Source organism: Peromyscus eremicus, chromosome 5 (assembly GCF_949786415.1).
Source record: "Peromyscus eremicus chromosome 5, PerEre_H2_v1, whole genome shotgun sequence".
Taxonomy (NCBI): domain Eukaryota; kingdom Metazoa; phylum Chordata; class Mammalia; order Rodentia; family Cricetidae; genus Peromyscus; species Peromyscus eremicus.
The window spans coordinates 101,411,829-101,425,511 of record NC_081420.1 but is presented as its reverse complement, the minus strand read 5'-3'; the positions used below and the strand labels follow the sequence as shown (position 1 = coordinate 101,425,511).

Genomic DNA, 13,683 nt, shown 5'->3' with positions numbered 1-13,683 from the left:
AATGCTTCCTGCACAAACATGAGGATCTGGGTTTGGATCCCCAGTACTTATGTCACAGTCAGGTAAGGCACATAGTTTTAACCTAGCACTGGAGGGGCGTGTGCAGAGACAGCTCAGGAGTTTGCCAGCCACGGTGAACTCCAAGTCCACTGAGAGACACCATCTCGGAAACCCAAATAGAGAGCAATAGAAGCCGACATGTGACGTCACCCTGTGGTCTCCACACCCAGGAGAGTTACCTGCACATCCACACATGCAACACAGACACAGGTTAGGAGCTGACTAACTCTTGGGCATGCGTGGATGAGTTTGAACATTTATGTAGCAAATTAAATTCGTTAAATCATCTGAATAGTTTTAATACTTTCATCATTATTGAATGCACATACAGTGCGTTCAGTCTAGATTTCTCATCTTCTTTCGTCTTTTAAAATGACTTTCTGTAAACTTGGACTTTGCCTTCTTGTGATCATGTTTCTGGATTGTCAGTTCTACCCTTGGAGAAAGTTTCTGAGTTCTTACTGCCTGGGCCCTTTTCAGGGGAATGATGGATCTGTTTGTCTTTCGGTACAGTTTCTCATTGCATTTTCCATACATGGTGACTTGTGCAGACTGAAGCCCATCTTGGGGTCAGTGAGCTGCTGAAGTGGAACAACTTAGTTAATACCTAACTACAGCATCTGGGCCCTCCTGTTGAAGCTACATGACTATAGCACGCTAGGTTGCCAAGAACCCACGACACAGAACTTCCTGTACATTGTTTGGCTCTGTAAAGAAGATACTTATCTCTGCTTCTTACTTGCACATCACTACTCTCTGAGGAGATGGGAAGAAAACATCCTTTTGCAAGTTGAAGTATGAGTGAGGGCCTCAGCCACTCCCTTGGAACTCTCGTCTCCTCTTCCTTCTGTCTCCCACTCTAAACCTTCCTGTACAAATCTTTATGTAGATTTGACCATCACTAGAAAGTAATCAGTTTTCAAAAGTTGTTCCATCTTTAAATCCTTCTCATTCTTCCACAGCTTATAAGCAGCGGGTAGGAGGTATAGTAAGATTTACTGGGCTGAAGGCTATATAGCTCAGTAGGTAGTGCTTGCCTAGTATGCATGACCTGCTGGGTTCCATCCCCAGCACTGTATAAACTGGGTTTGATGGTGCATGTCTGTGATCCCAGCACTCTGGAGGTGGAAGCAGGAGCATCAGAAGTTCAGGCCATCCTGAGCTAGCTGGAGATTTTTGAGACACTGTCTCAAAAAAATAAACAAAAGCATTTAAAGCATTTATTAATGTGTAGATGACAGCTTCCTCTTGTGTTATCATAGGATTATTTTGCATTTTCAATTAGTGGGCTGTCTAATCCAAGGGAATGGGGTTTGAATGATTAACTAGAATCTGAAGCAGAGCAGTTAGTAACAAACTGTTTGCCAGTCCATTGCCTTAACCACTCAGCACCTCATTAGTGGACATATTTGGAAGGGAGCTAGAGAGATGGCTCAGCAATTAAGAGTGGGTACTACTCTCCCAGAGGTCCTGAGTTCCCAGTACCCAGTCAGGCAGCTCACAACCACTCATAACCCCATTTCCAGGGACTCTTACTCCGTATGCAACTGCATACATGTGCACAGACTTGTTCATATACACATAATTAAAATAATCTGAAGGACATATTTAAAGTAAGGCGCTTTCTCAGTGTCTTTGAGCATTCTTGATACCTCTATACCTGTATACCATACCTGTATAAACATTCTTGGTACCTGTATACCAGCAGTCCTATGTCTGGGCTGCATTGCCCCTACCTATTTTAACTTCTGTGTGTTTAATGCCTTGTCCCACGGGGATCTTGCCATGGTCTCACTGAAGCCTGTCAAAGTATGCATATGATTTGCATCTATAATCATTCTTTCTATGGTAGTCCCCATGATGAAGCACTAAAGTGCAGTGAAAGAGCCTGGAAATCTTCCTCACTCACTGTGGCTCAGGGTCACCCCTTGGTTATATTATCTTAGAAAAGAGGATGACGGGCGGAATGGTAGAGTAGCGAATCCACAGCCCTAGGGAGAAGAGTGGGTCCTGACATGTAGACACCAGTGGTCGGGGGGATCCAACCAGGGACCACCCGGCATTCCTGCCCAGTGACTACTGTGACCTGCCTGCCTGACAAGCCCCATCAAGACGGAGCATGGCTTTAGCTGTCCCACTGCTCCATGGTGCCTCCCTGCACATCAGTACATGGCTTCAGCAGCTCTCAGAAGGCCATTTACCAGTCCCCTCCTCTGGTTAGGAAATCAGAAGTGTTTAGTCTTGACACTAAGAAAGGGGAGCAGGTAATTAATACTTTTGAAAATAAGAGGTGGGGAATCTTTTGTTCTTTTCAGCCTAGAATAAGTAGGCTCCCAGCCCATCACGTATGCTGTTGAGTGGAAATTCTGTGTCTGTCCATGAACTAAAGGCCCCTGCTCCCATTGTGCCCTGTTGTTTATGTTCTGTTTTCAGACTTGAGCACTGCTTCTCTCCTGCCCATGCCTTATAAAGCTAAACAAAGAAATATGAAGATTATAAGGACCTTGAAATGTCAGAGATATGGAGTAGTCAGTTGGCCACATTTGTGCCCTTTGTTTTAGAGCGGAAGTTCCTGCTGTTCTTAATGGGGAGCCAAGTAAATGTCCCTGTGGCAGGAGAAGGAACCCTCTGCCTGGGAACCGAGTTGGCTCTTGAGGGTCAGGCCCTTCTGTAGCTGGTGACCTGGGAGCAACTCTTTTCCAGTTGACTTTTGTCATCTGTGACACAGGCTATAACTTTTTTTTCCACCAACGTCAAAATCGTAGTTGCTTAGAGAAGGTGATGGACACACTGGTCTTCTGCAGCTGAAGCGGTTTCCTGCACACAGCGTTGTTACTGCATCTGTGTGTTCCACACGATCCTCGTGTTTATCAGCAGCTGTGTGGAAAGGAAAAGAGAATGAAATCGGAAAAGAAGCGATTTCCCTTGAGCCACAGGAGCGTTCAAGGCCAAAAAGTAATTGTTAATAGATCGAAATTTACCCATGTTTTTTTAAATGATGAATTGAGACAAAAGTTAATTGCATTCAAATTGTTTAATTTTCTAAATGGCCTTTAAAGAGGAAATCCTGCCTGTTAGATACGCCATGTTGAGCTGATTTTCTCGTGACCTTGACAGAATTGCAATCTGTTGACTCTGGGGCTCATGGCAACAAGTCAGTTTATGGTAGCAAGGACAGCAGCAGCAGGTGACAGATCAGATCTTGTCACGTCTCCTGTTGGCTGCTTTGGATCAGCAGTATTCTGTGATGTCACATGGCCCTGCAGCAGTCACCATGCCTGGGGATTTGCTAATTCCTGAACTAATGGGAGTCAGGCTGAGGAAAAGAACTTCTTTGGAGTGATGTGAAACACATGGCTTTGACTATCTTACACCATTAGACAGCAAGTTCAAGGCAGGGTTAGCTCCTTTCTGCTTTTTCACTATGTGCTAAATTTTTCACCTACTAAAGTAACTTCTTTTTATGAAGTTGTTTAAATTCCTCCCTAATTTCCTTGGACATGGAGCTGTTTGTTTCTTAGTGTGGTGATGGCTAACTTGCTGAGAAGAAAGGGAGATGCAGCTAGGCAAGTGTTGTTATCATTTCCTGAAGTAAAAGCCTGTAAAGCTAGGCTGTGACAGATGGGCTGAGCAGGACCTACCCAGGCTTCCCAGCGTTCACCTCCCTGAGCTGTTTGGAACCGCCCAAGGGAAAGATGGCACCTCTCCAGCTTCCATTTCCCAGGTACCTTAGCCTGTAGTTGATGTCTGTGGGGAGTACTTCCTGAAAGTGGGGGTAGGGAATACATTTTTCATAAAACCACAAGACATGCACATTGTTACAGAGACAAAAATGGTAGTGAATGTGTGCCCATGTCAGGGGCACTTGTGGACCAGTGTCCAGACAAAAGGTTTGGAAAGGTCTTCGAGTCTGGTAACTCAGTAAGATTCAGCTGAAGTAATGGGAGCATCTCATCCAGGTGAAGGGGATAGATGGGATGATTGTGCCGTTGCTGCTGAAACAGACACCAAGCAACCATAGTGGGTGTCTTAGGGCCCCAATTTTATTTTACAATTAAATAAGTTGACATATAGGTATGAAATATACTCAGCATATAACCTATCGCCCAAGCTGCTAATGGAAGAAATAGTGGGGTTTTGTTTTTTAAGTAAATTGTCAGGTGTCTAAAGATGACTTAGCTTTTTTGGAAAGTAAGTGTGTGTGTGTATGTGTGTGTGTGTGTGTGTGTGTGAGAGAGAGAGAGAGAGAGAGAGAGAGAGAGAGAGAAAGAGAGAGAGAGAATGTACAAATGTAAGAATCATGCTGGATACCAAGATATTGACTCAGTTAAAATTTTCCTTTTAAAAAAAAAAAGGAAAAATGGGACTGGAGAGATGGCTCAGGGGTTAAGAGCACTGACTGCTCTTCCAGAGGTCCTGAGTTCAATTCTCAGCACCCACATGGTGGCTCATGACCATCTATAATAAGATCTGATGCCCTCTTCTGGTGTGCAGGTATACATGCAAAGCACTCATACATAAAATATAAATAAATAATTTTTTTTTTAAAAAAAAGGAAAATTACTGTTTAATTTTTTCTTTTATTAGACATTGGTTATAAAGTAACTTGGAAGCTGCTTTACTAATATGTGCTGGAGTCAAGATAAAAGCATTTTAAGAGACTGGAGAGGTGGATTGGTGCATAAGAGCTCTTGCTGCTCTTGCAGAGGACACAGATTCAGTTCCCAGCACCCACTCAGGTGGCTCACAACCATCTGTAACTCCAAATCCAGGGGTTCCAGCTGCTCTTCTGGACTCCAAAGTGCATATATACACACAGACACTCATATACATATAATTTTAAAATAGTAAAAATAAATCTCTTTAAAAATAATGTAAAAATATTGAGTTCCTTAGTTTTGGCAAGTTTAACTTTTCTGGGTTTTTTTATTGTTAGCTGTAAAACTGACACAGACATTCTCTACAGTTTAAAAAGCAGTTAGTTTGACATCATGTCAGTCAGAGTGACTTTGGCTGCAGAGAATAGAAATTACCATTAATGGGTTTCATAAGGAGTCAGTTTCCATCTGTGACACAAAGTCTAGCCGGGTAATTCCTCCACTCAGTGACGTCATCCAAGGCCAGGTTTCTTTCTTCTTTCTGCTCTGACACCTTTACCTTTCAAGCCTTATCCTTTAGTGTCTTGGGTCCTCAAGACCATATAGTTCGAATGTCCTTCTATGCACTTTCTGTCTTCCAGAAGGCTTTCCTTCACACCTTATTGTCCAGAGCTGATCATATGCCCTTGCCCAAGCCAGTTAACACAGAGCTGTGTCCACCATGATTCAATCAAACCAATAGAGACTGTGTATGGAGTCACACAGGAAAGGGGTGAAAACTGGGTACCTAGACAAAATTAGAGTGCTGTTTCCAAGGAAGAATGGAAGCATATCAGCAAAATTGACATAACAATATTGGACACAGTGAAATGACAAATTAAGATTGCCTAATATAAACTCTTTTAATCCAGTGCCTATATTCAGTTGTAGACCCAAAAGCTGTTTTATTTATTTGTTATTTTGTTTGTTTGTTTGGTTGGTTGGTTGTTTGGTTTTTGGTTTTTGAGACAGAGTTTCTCTGTATAGCCCTGGCTGGCTGTCCTAGAACTTACTCTGTAGACCAGGCTGGCCTCGAACTCAGAGATCCACTTACCTCTGCCTCCCCAGTACTGGGATCAAGGCGTGTACCACCACTGCCCAGTTGAAAGCTATGTTCTTAGATTATGTGCATTCATTTTGTCCTCCATAGAAGCCTGGTCAGGGTAAATTCTACCTAGAGACTGGAATACAAGCAGACTTGAGACCCCAGTCACGTGGCATTGTAGGAGCAAGGGAGAGAAAAGAGCCCCAGAAAGTAAAGTTGTGACAGATCTAGTGTAGTGAAACAAGGTGGCAAAGGGCCCCAGAGCAAGCTGACTGGGCACAGTGCAGAGTCTTGAGGCACTGACCCTGAGAGACTTCTGCAGCCTAGGTGGAGATGGGTTGGTGGAGAGAGCGTTAGATGGTTGCTCATTGGAAAGGAATTAGGGAACTCGGGTAAAGGCAGCGGTTTACAGAAGTCAAAGGCTGCACTTTAGCTTTGTTAATGTACTGAGAGTGCACTTGACTTAGGTGGAAGGTAGGTATAAACAACCATATGCCGTCTATGAATGGGGTGAATCTTACTTATCATTCTGTTACTGTGGTTGAGTGACAGGAGCATGACTTCTGTAGGGACTTCACTCTCCCCTGGATCCTCATGTGGCTTTTCCTTCAAGTCTTCTCACTGCACAAGAGTGAAGGTACCCACAGAGGCCAGAAGAAGGTGTTAGACCCCCTGGAAGTGGAATTGCTGGCAGTTGTGAGCCACCTGATGTGGGTGCTGGGCCCTGACCCCAGGTCCTTTGGAAGAGCAGTACATACTTTTAACCACTGGGCCATCTCCAGCCTTGTTCCTGCTATATTATTTAAGAACATAATTATGATATTGTTGGTACCCACTTAAAATCTGCTGCACCAGGGCTGGGCATGTAGTTCAGTGGTTAGAATGCTGCCTGGCGTGTCTGAGACCTTAGTTCAGTTATCAGCACCACCCACAGTCCTGTGTCCCCGTGTCCCCCCCCCCCCAAAAAAAAGGTTTTCTGGTTGAATTGATGAGACACGCTTTAGTATGCTTTCAATTTTTCTCTAAATTTGTATTCCTTGTTTTATTGGATAATGAGAGCTATGTTCTGTTTTCCTTTTTTGACTTAGCTACCAGGAATTACTAAACTCAATTTTGAATTCATTTGCAATAACTATGCTTAGCTTGAGATGTCTGCGATCCTCACTTAATATAGAGCTATAAAATATTTATTTTAGGGCTGCAGATGTAACTCAGTTGGTAGGAAGGTTACTGAGCATGCACAAAGCCATGGGCTTGATCTCCAGCACCCCGTAAAGCTGGGCATGGTAATACGTTTCTATAATTCCAGCACCTGGGAGGAAAACCCAGGAGAATCAGAAGTTCAAGGTCATTCTCAACTATTTAGGGAGTTTGAGGCCAGCCTGGGCTACATCATCAGTTCAAGACCAACCGGAACTACAGTAAAACCCTATGTATAATAGTAATAATAATAAACTAGTAATCAGTTACTAGTTTAGCATGCATAGTCTTTACCATTTATTTTGATTTTAAGTCTCTGTATTATTAACCACTAATTTGGTTCTCATGCTCACTCTTTTTTTAATAATTTATTTATTTTTATTTTATGTGCATTGGGGCTTTGCCTGCGTGTATATCTGTGTGAGGGTGTCAGATCTTGGAGTCAGAGACAGCTGTAAACTGCCATGTGGGTGCTGGGAATTGAACCTGGGTCCTCTGGGAGAACAGCCAGTGCTCTTAACTACTGATCTATCTCTCCAGCTCCATGTTCACTCATTTTAACTTGCAATTTCTCTCTGTCTGTATTTCCAGACTTCTTTTATTTTCTTGTGCCTTCCTTCTTGACAAGGAACCTCCTTCCTTTAACTACAGAGCTTGTGAGTGTTGCCCCTTTCCTGGGACTCTTAGCTCTCATACCCCTTCAACTAAATGAAATGACTCACAAACCTACAAATTTATAATCAGAAGAGTCATCTTGTCTCACTGGCTCATGCTCATCTCTAGTCTGTCCAAAGAAGGGAAGTGTATTGCCCAAGGTCACACTATTAATTGGAGCAGAGATCAAACTAGAACCCAACCCTGGATCTGTATTACACTTTGCAGAATGAGCAAGCCCCTTCTTAACTCCAGAGAAGCAAAAATACTGTGAGAAAAGTAGAAGAGTCTATCTTCTTTTTAGTTGCAATATCTTAAATGCAATATATTACAGGACTTAAATGTCAAACAACCTAAGTTTGATCTCAGCCATGTTTATTCTCTTTACTCTTTGAACAACTTTTGTTTGTAAGGTCTCATGTGTCCCAGCTAGCCTTGAACTTGCTATGTAGTTGAGGATCATCTTGAACTTTTGATCTTCCTGCCTCTTCTGAGTGCTGGGATTACAAGACTCCACCATACTGAGTTTTGGCCAGTGCTAGGACTTCAACCCAGGGCATGCTAGGCAAGCACTTTACTAGCTGAGCTCCGTTCCCAGCCCTGAGTATGTTCTGTTTTTCTATGCTGAAAATAGACTGTGGCTGAGTCTGTGTTGATGTTAACAGAGCAGAGTGAGACATGGAACTGCATGGAATGTATTAGGACCACAGTGTTAGCACTTGTCTGTTTGCGCCCACCATCTAAACTTGGGGCTTCTTCGAGGCTAAAGACGCTTTATTAACTTTTATATATAAAGAACATTAGCATATCTAGCAGGGAGAAGTCTCAGTATGTAGCCCAGTCTGCCTTGAAGCTGACTGTGGAGTTCAAGGTGATTTTGAACACAAGAACTTTCTTCAGCCTCCCAAGCGTTGTATTACAGGTGTGACCCACCATGCCCAGCACTCAGCATGACTTTTAGTGGTTCTCTGTGTCCACTGGAAAGTAAGGCGTCATGCAGTGTGCCGTGGTTATATCTCTAGTCCTTCACTGAAGAGCTGAAATGTTAAAGGATTTTTTTTTCCTACAGGGGACATGGTCTCAAAATACCGGGAACCTTTGATCCATACATTCCTGCGGGGAGTGAAGGATCCAGATGCTGCGCACAGGGCCAGCAGCTTAGCCAACCTGGGAGAGCTGTGCCAGCGCCTGGACTTCCTGCTGGGCCCCGTGGTCCATGAGGTGCTGTATATTGACTCCATCCCCCAGAGTTGTTTTGCTGAGACTGTGGTTAAGTTGGATCTTGAGTCAGGAGATCGATCTGTGGTCCTTTTCTGTCTGCTACTGCCTCCATCTGAGACTGGACAAGTCAGTCATTTAACCTCTCCAGTTCATTTTTGAATTTTATTTGTTGATTTTTATTTTGTTTTTGTTTTTGTTTTTTTTTTTGTTTTTCGAGACAGGGTTTCTCTGTGTGGCTTTGCGCCTTTCCTGGGACTCACTTTGTAGTTCAGGCTGGCCTCGAACTCACAGAGATCCGCCTGGCTCTGCCTCCCGAGTGCTGGGATTAAGGCGTGCGCCACCACCGCCCGGCTATTTGTTGATTTTTAGATCGTATACAAAGTAATGGTTTCATGATGAGATTTCATGCATCCTTTGTTGTTGTTAGTCCACTGTCCCTGCCCCTGTCCCCAGTCCCTTCCTCCCGCCTTCATTCGCCCCTTTCAGATCATGTGTATCGGTGGCTTCCTCTTTTCCTCTTCTTTTTCCTCTTCTGAACCCTCCCCAAGTCCTTTTCTACCTCTCATGGTCCCTCTTCTAGGTTCATGATTTCTAGACACACATACACACACACACACACACACACACACACACACACAGAGAATGCACATGCATGGGTGCACACACACATGACACATATATAAAAATAAAATATTTGATCAGACATATGAGAGAAAACATGCAGTATTTGTCTTTTTAAATGTGAGATACTTCCCTTAAGATAATAATTTTCAGTTCAACTCATTTTCTTGCAAATGTTATGATGTCATCTTTCTTTTCCCATTGTGTATTTGTAACACACTCATCCCACCCCTCTCTCTTGTGTTTTCGAGACAGGGTTTCTCTGTGTAGTCCTGGCTATGGAACCTGCTCTATAGACCAGGCTGGCCTGGAACTCACAGAGATCCTCCTGCCTCTGCCTTCTGAGTGCTGGGATTAAAGGCATGCGCCACCCTGGCCCAGCTCATTCATCTCTTGATGGACATCTAGGGTGTGTCTGCTTCCTAGCTGTAGTGGATAGTACATCCATAAACATATATGTGCTAGTAGCTGTATGGTAGGACATAAGAGTCCTTTGGGATCATATTAATAATTGATTCCCTGTTAATCTGTATGTTTGAAATCATGATTTGTTGCCTTTAGTTTCCCTATTTGTTTCATATGTTCACTTGAGCAAATGATTTAGATTCAGTGGTTTGTTTGTTTAATCTTGAAAGTGGGATTAAAATACCTACAATGTAGGATTGTTACAGTGATCTAGAGGTGATGTTTGTGCTTCATGTAATGATCTATTCAACAGTTTTTTATTGGGGGCTTACTACATGCCCAAGCAGTTTTCTCCTAATACATCTTATTCTTCAAAATACACAGTGATTCTTATCTTCATAGAGATGCTATTCTAAGGGGAGCTGGACGGTAAAGAGTGTGCACAGTTGACTGATGGGATGACTCGGAAGGTAAAGGTGCTTTTGGCAAAGCCTAATGATCTTTAACCCCCAGGAAGGACAGTCAGTAGAAAGAAAGAACTGACTCCCACAAGTTATCCTCTGACCTCCATATGCACACCATGGCATGCAAGCATTTATGTGCTACACACACACACACACACACACACACACACACACAAAAAAAAAACATTTTAAATAATAAATTGTTGAAAAGAATGTACATATTAATCGAAATACTGTGAGGTAAACAATAAGTGTTCTGAAAAGATGAAATCTACACGTTAGTTACTTTTTTCTTTGTGATGGAACATACCTGATGAAGCCACTGAGGGAAGGTGTATTCTGGCTCCCAGTAAGGGCACAGGCTAACAATGTGAGCGGGGATGTCACTGCAGCAGAGCGTGAGGCATCTGCAGTCAGGAAAGCAGAGATAGAGTGCTTGTGCCCAGCTTGCTTTGATTCTGTTTTTCTTCAGTCTGGGACCCCAGCCGGAGAAATGGGCCACCCTCTCACCTCAGTGAACCTAATCTAGAAAATCCCTCACAGACAGGCCCAGAGTTTTTGATTCTAAAGTACCTCAAGTTGATAATCAAGATTAGCCATCACACCAGCTCTCTCTGGGGAGGTGGTATTTGAAAATTATAAGCATTTTGTCTTTCTGTGTTTAGGCTTTTCTCTAAGGAAGGTCTTGATCATTTGGAGTAGGCTGATGGTAACATTGATGGAGATGAGCAGCGAGGCAATGAAACCTCAGAATCCACCCCCAGTGACACACTTCCTCCAGCAAGGCCACACATACTCTAACAAGGCCACATCACCATAGCACCACTCTCTGTGAGCCTATGGGGGCCATTTTCATTTAAACCCCACACATGGCTAGGCGGCTGCTCTCTGTATTTGATGCATGAACATAGGTTGCTGCCCCACTTCTAGAGACCTGTACTTTTGGACTACATTTATCCCAAAAACTTTTCATGATTATTAATAAGATGTAAACATAAAAAGGGAAGAGCAAGTCATTGTTATCCTGCTCCTGCTCTTCCTTCACTTACGTGCTGAGGATCAGATCTAGGGCTTTGCACATGCCTAGCCAAACATCCTCCTACTGAGCTACATCCCCAAACCTCAGACCATTCTTCATCTGCTTTCTCATACCCTCTAGCATCTAGCAGAGTTCTTGGCATGGAGTGGGTACTGTGTTAGCTGATTGATAGCTAATGCAGAGGAGAGTATGGCTATCTATCTGGGAAGGCTAGTTCCTACATGTTTAAAAGATAGTCATAATAGCAAGCACTTAATACCTTACATATGTCAACCAATCTAGTGCTAACAGGGGAAACTGAGGCACAGACTAAATAAGTTGTCAAGGTATGCAGGTAGCACATGGCAGGACTAGGATTTGAATGTGGGTAGTTAGCTCCAGGATTCACTCCTTTTACCATTTTTTCTGTATTGTCTCACAATGTTTTCAGCTCACTTAGAAGATTGCCTTTGTGTCTTGAAACTAAAGCTACAGGCAGGAAAGATCTTGCAGCTCTTACTTTAATAGAGCCTGATTTTGGCAGAAAAACTTCAGACAGCAATATATTCCCTCTGATTTGAAAAACTAGGTGTTTCCCTCCCATATAATTTCTGCCTCCTCCTCTTAAATGTTCTTATGTAGCATCCCACACTTGCCTTGTCATCAGTGCCAAACCAGGTACCTGAGGTGGACTACAAGTTTGAACATGCTTGGAGACCTGCCAGCTTTAGTGTTTTTACCCATTGAGCCCTTCTGTAGTCAGACTATTTTAGACCATTAACGTGGAAAGAGTGGAGGATCTTTGATTGGGGGGAGGGGGGGTAAGTGTGTGTGTGATGGGGATTGAACCCAGAACCTTGCACATCCTAGGCAGTACTCTCCCACTGAGCTGTGTTCCCAGCCCTTGGTTTTTGAGATTGTCTCAGCTTTCAAGGTACTTGCATTACAGATATGTTCCACTCTGATGACTAATCTTCATTATCAACTGGATAGGGTTTCGAGCCTCCTAGAGATATGCCTCTTGTTTTGTCTAGGAAGGTATTTCTAGGAGATTTAGCTTAGAAGGGAAGACCTGCTGTGAATGTGGTGGCACTAATCATGATCTTGAGCCCCAAACTGAATGAGAGAGAGAAAGAAAGAGAGAGAGAGAGAGAGAGAGAGAGAGAGAGAGAGAGAGAGAGAGAGAGAGAGAGAGAGAAGAGAGAGAGAAGAAAATAAGCTGAGTGCCAGCATTCATCTGTCTCTGCTTCCTGACTGTGGAGGTAAATGACCTTGTCGTCTTCCTCCTGCTGTGATGGACTGTAGCCTTTCTTACACTCTGAGCCAAAGTAAATCTTCTTCCCTTAGGTTTGTCTTTGTCAAGGATTTTGTCACAGCAAGAGAAGTACCTAATATAGAAGATTGGTACCAAGAAGTGGGGCCTTTGCTGTGATAAAGCTGACCATGTGGTTTATTAGACTGCTCAAGAATAACCACATAGGGAAGTTCTTTCCAAGGTCCAGCTGCCAAGGTCACACAGAGGCCACTACAACTGGCATAGAAGGGGCATTCTGGGTCTCAGGCTGGCAGTAGCACTTGATGGCATCATCCACATGTGCTGGTTTTGCAGGCATGCAAAATGCAAGTTACCAATCATGGGGATGCACCAAGGTTTCAGAAAGTCACTGAAGCTCAGCAGTGTGTGGCAGGGGTAGATTCCCTGCAGTGAAGACAGGCCCTTACAAAAACTATGAAGGGGAATTGAAAATTGAAATGGACGCCTTTAATCCCAGCACTCGGGAGGCAGAGCCAGGTGGATCTCTGTGAGTTTGAGGCCAGCCTGGGCTACCAAGTGAGTTCCAGGAAAGGGCGCAAAGCTACACAGAGAAACCCTGTCTCGAAAAAAAGAAAAGAAAAGAAAAGAAAATTGAAATGGAAACCCATGATGTTGGAGATTCCAGGACCATGGGATATCCACCAAGAAAAGCTGCAGGCTCAGAGTAGAATCAGTTGGAGAGAGAGGCTTTGTGTGCTGCATGTAATAGAACTGAAGGGTGGAGGCTTCCTGAGTCCACTGGAGCCCACACGATGTCACTAAGGGTCCCAAGATGCCAGATGGGGAGCTAGGGTTTAGTTCTCTTCTGATAGGTTCAGGTTTGCTTGTCTGGTCTTTTCTGGATATCCTCATTCTTCCCTATGGGAATGTAAATTTTTAACCTGTGCTGTTATATCCCAGAAGGATGGTTTTTGCTTTTTGTTTTATGGGGCTCACAGTTAAGAGATTACCTTTTGTCTTAAATGAGACTTTGGACTTGAATAATGTTAGAACTGTTAAGAGTTTAGAGACTTTTGGAGATGAATTGACTGTTTGCATTATGA

General features: G+C 43.4%; 1 protein-coding gene across 1 annotated transcript in view; it reads left to right on the top strand.

Moving 5' to 3' along the window:
* The window catches only part of Tango6 (transport and golgi organization 6 homolog), a 172,947-nt gene that overhangs the window by 121,078 nt on the left and 38,186 nt on the right, over positions 1 to 13,683 (top strand). The window contains exon 16 of the mRNA XM_059264066.1: positions 8,666 to 8,817. Coding sequence (XP_059120049.1) covers positions 8,666 to 8,817 — 152 coding nt within the window. The remainder of the gene's footprint in view (positions 1 to 8,665; positions 8,818 to 13,683) is intronic.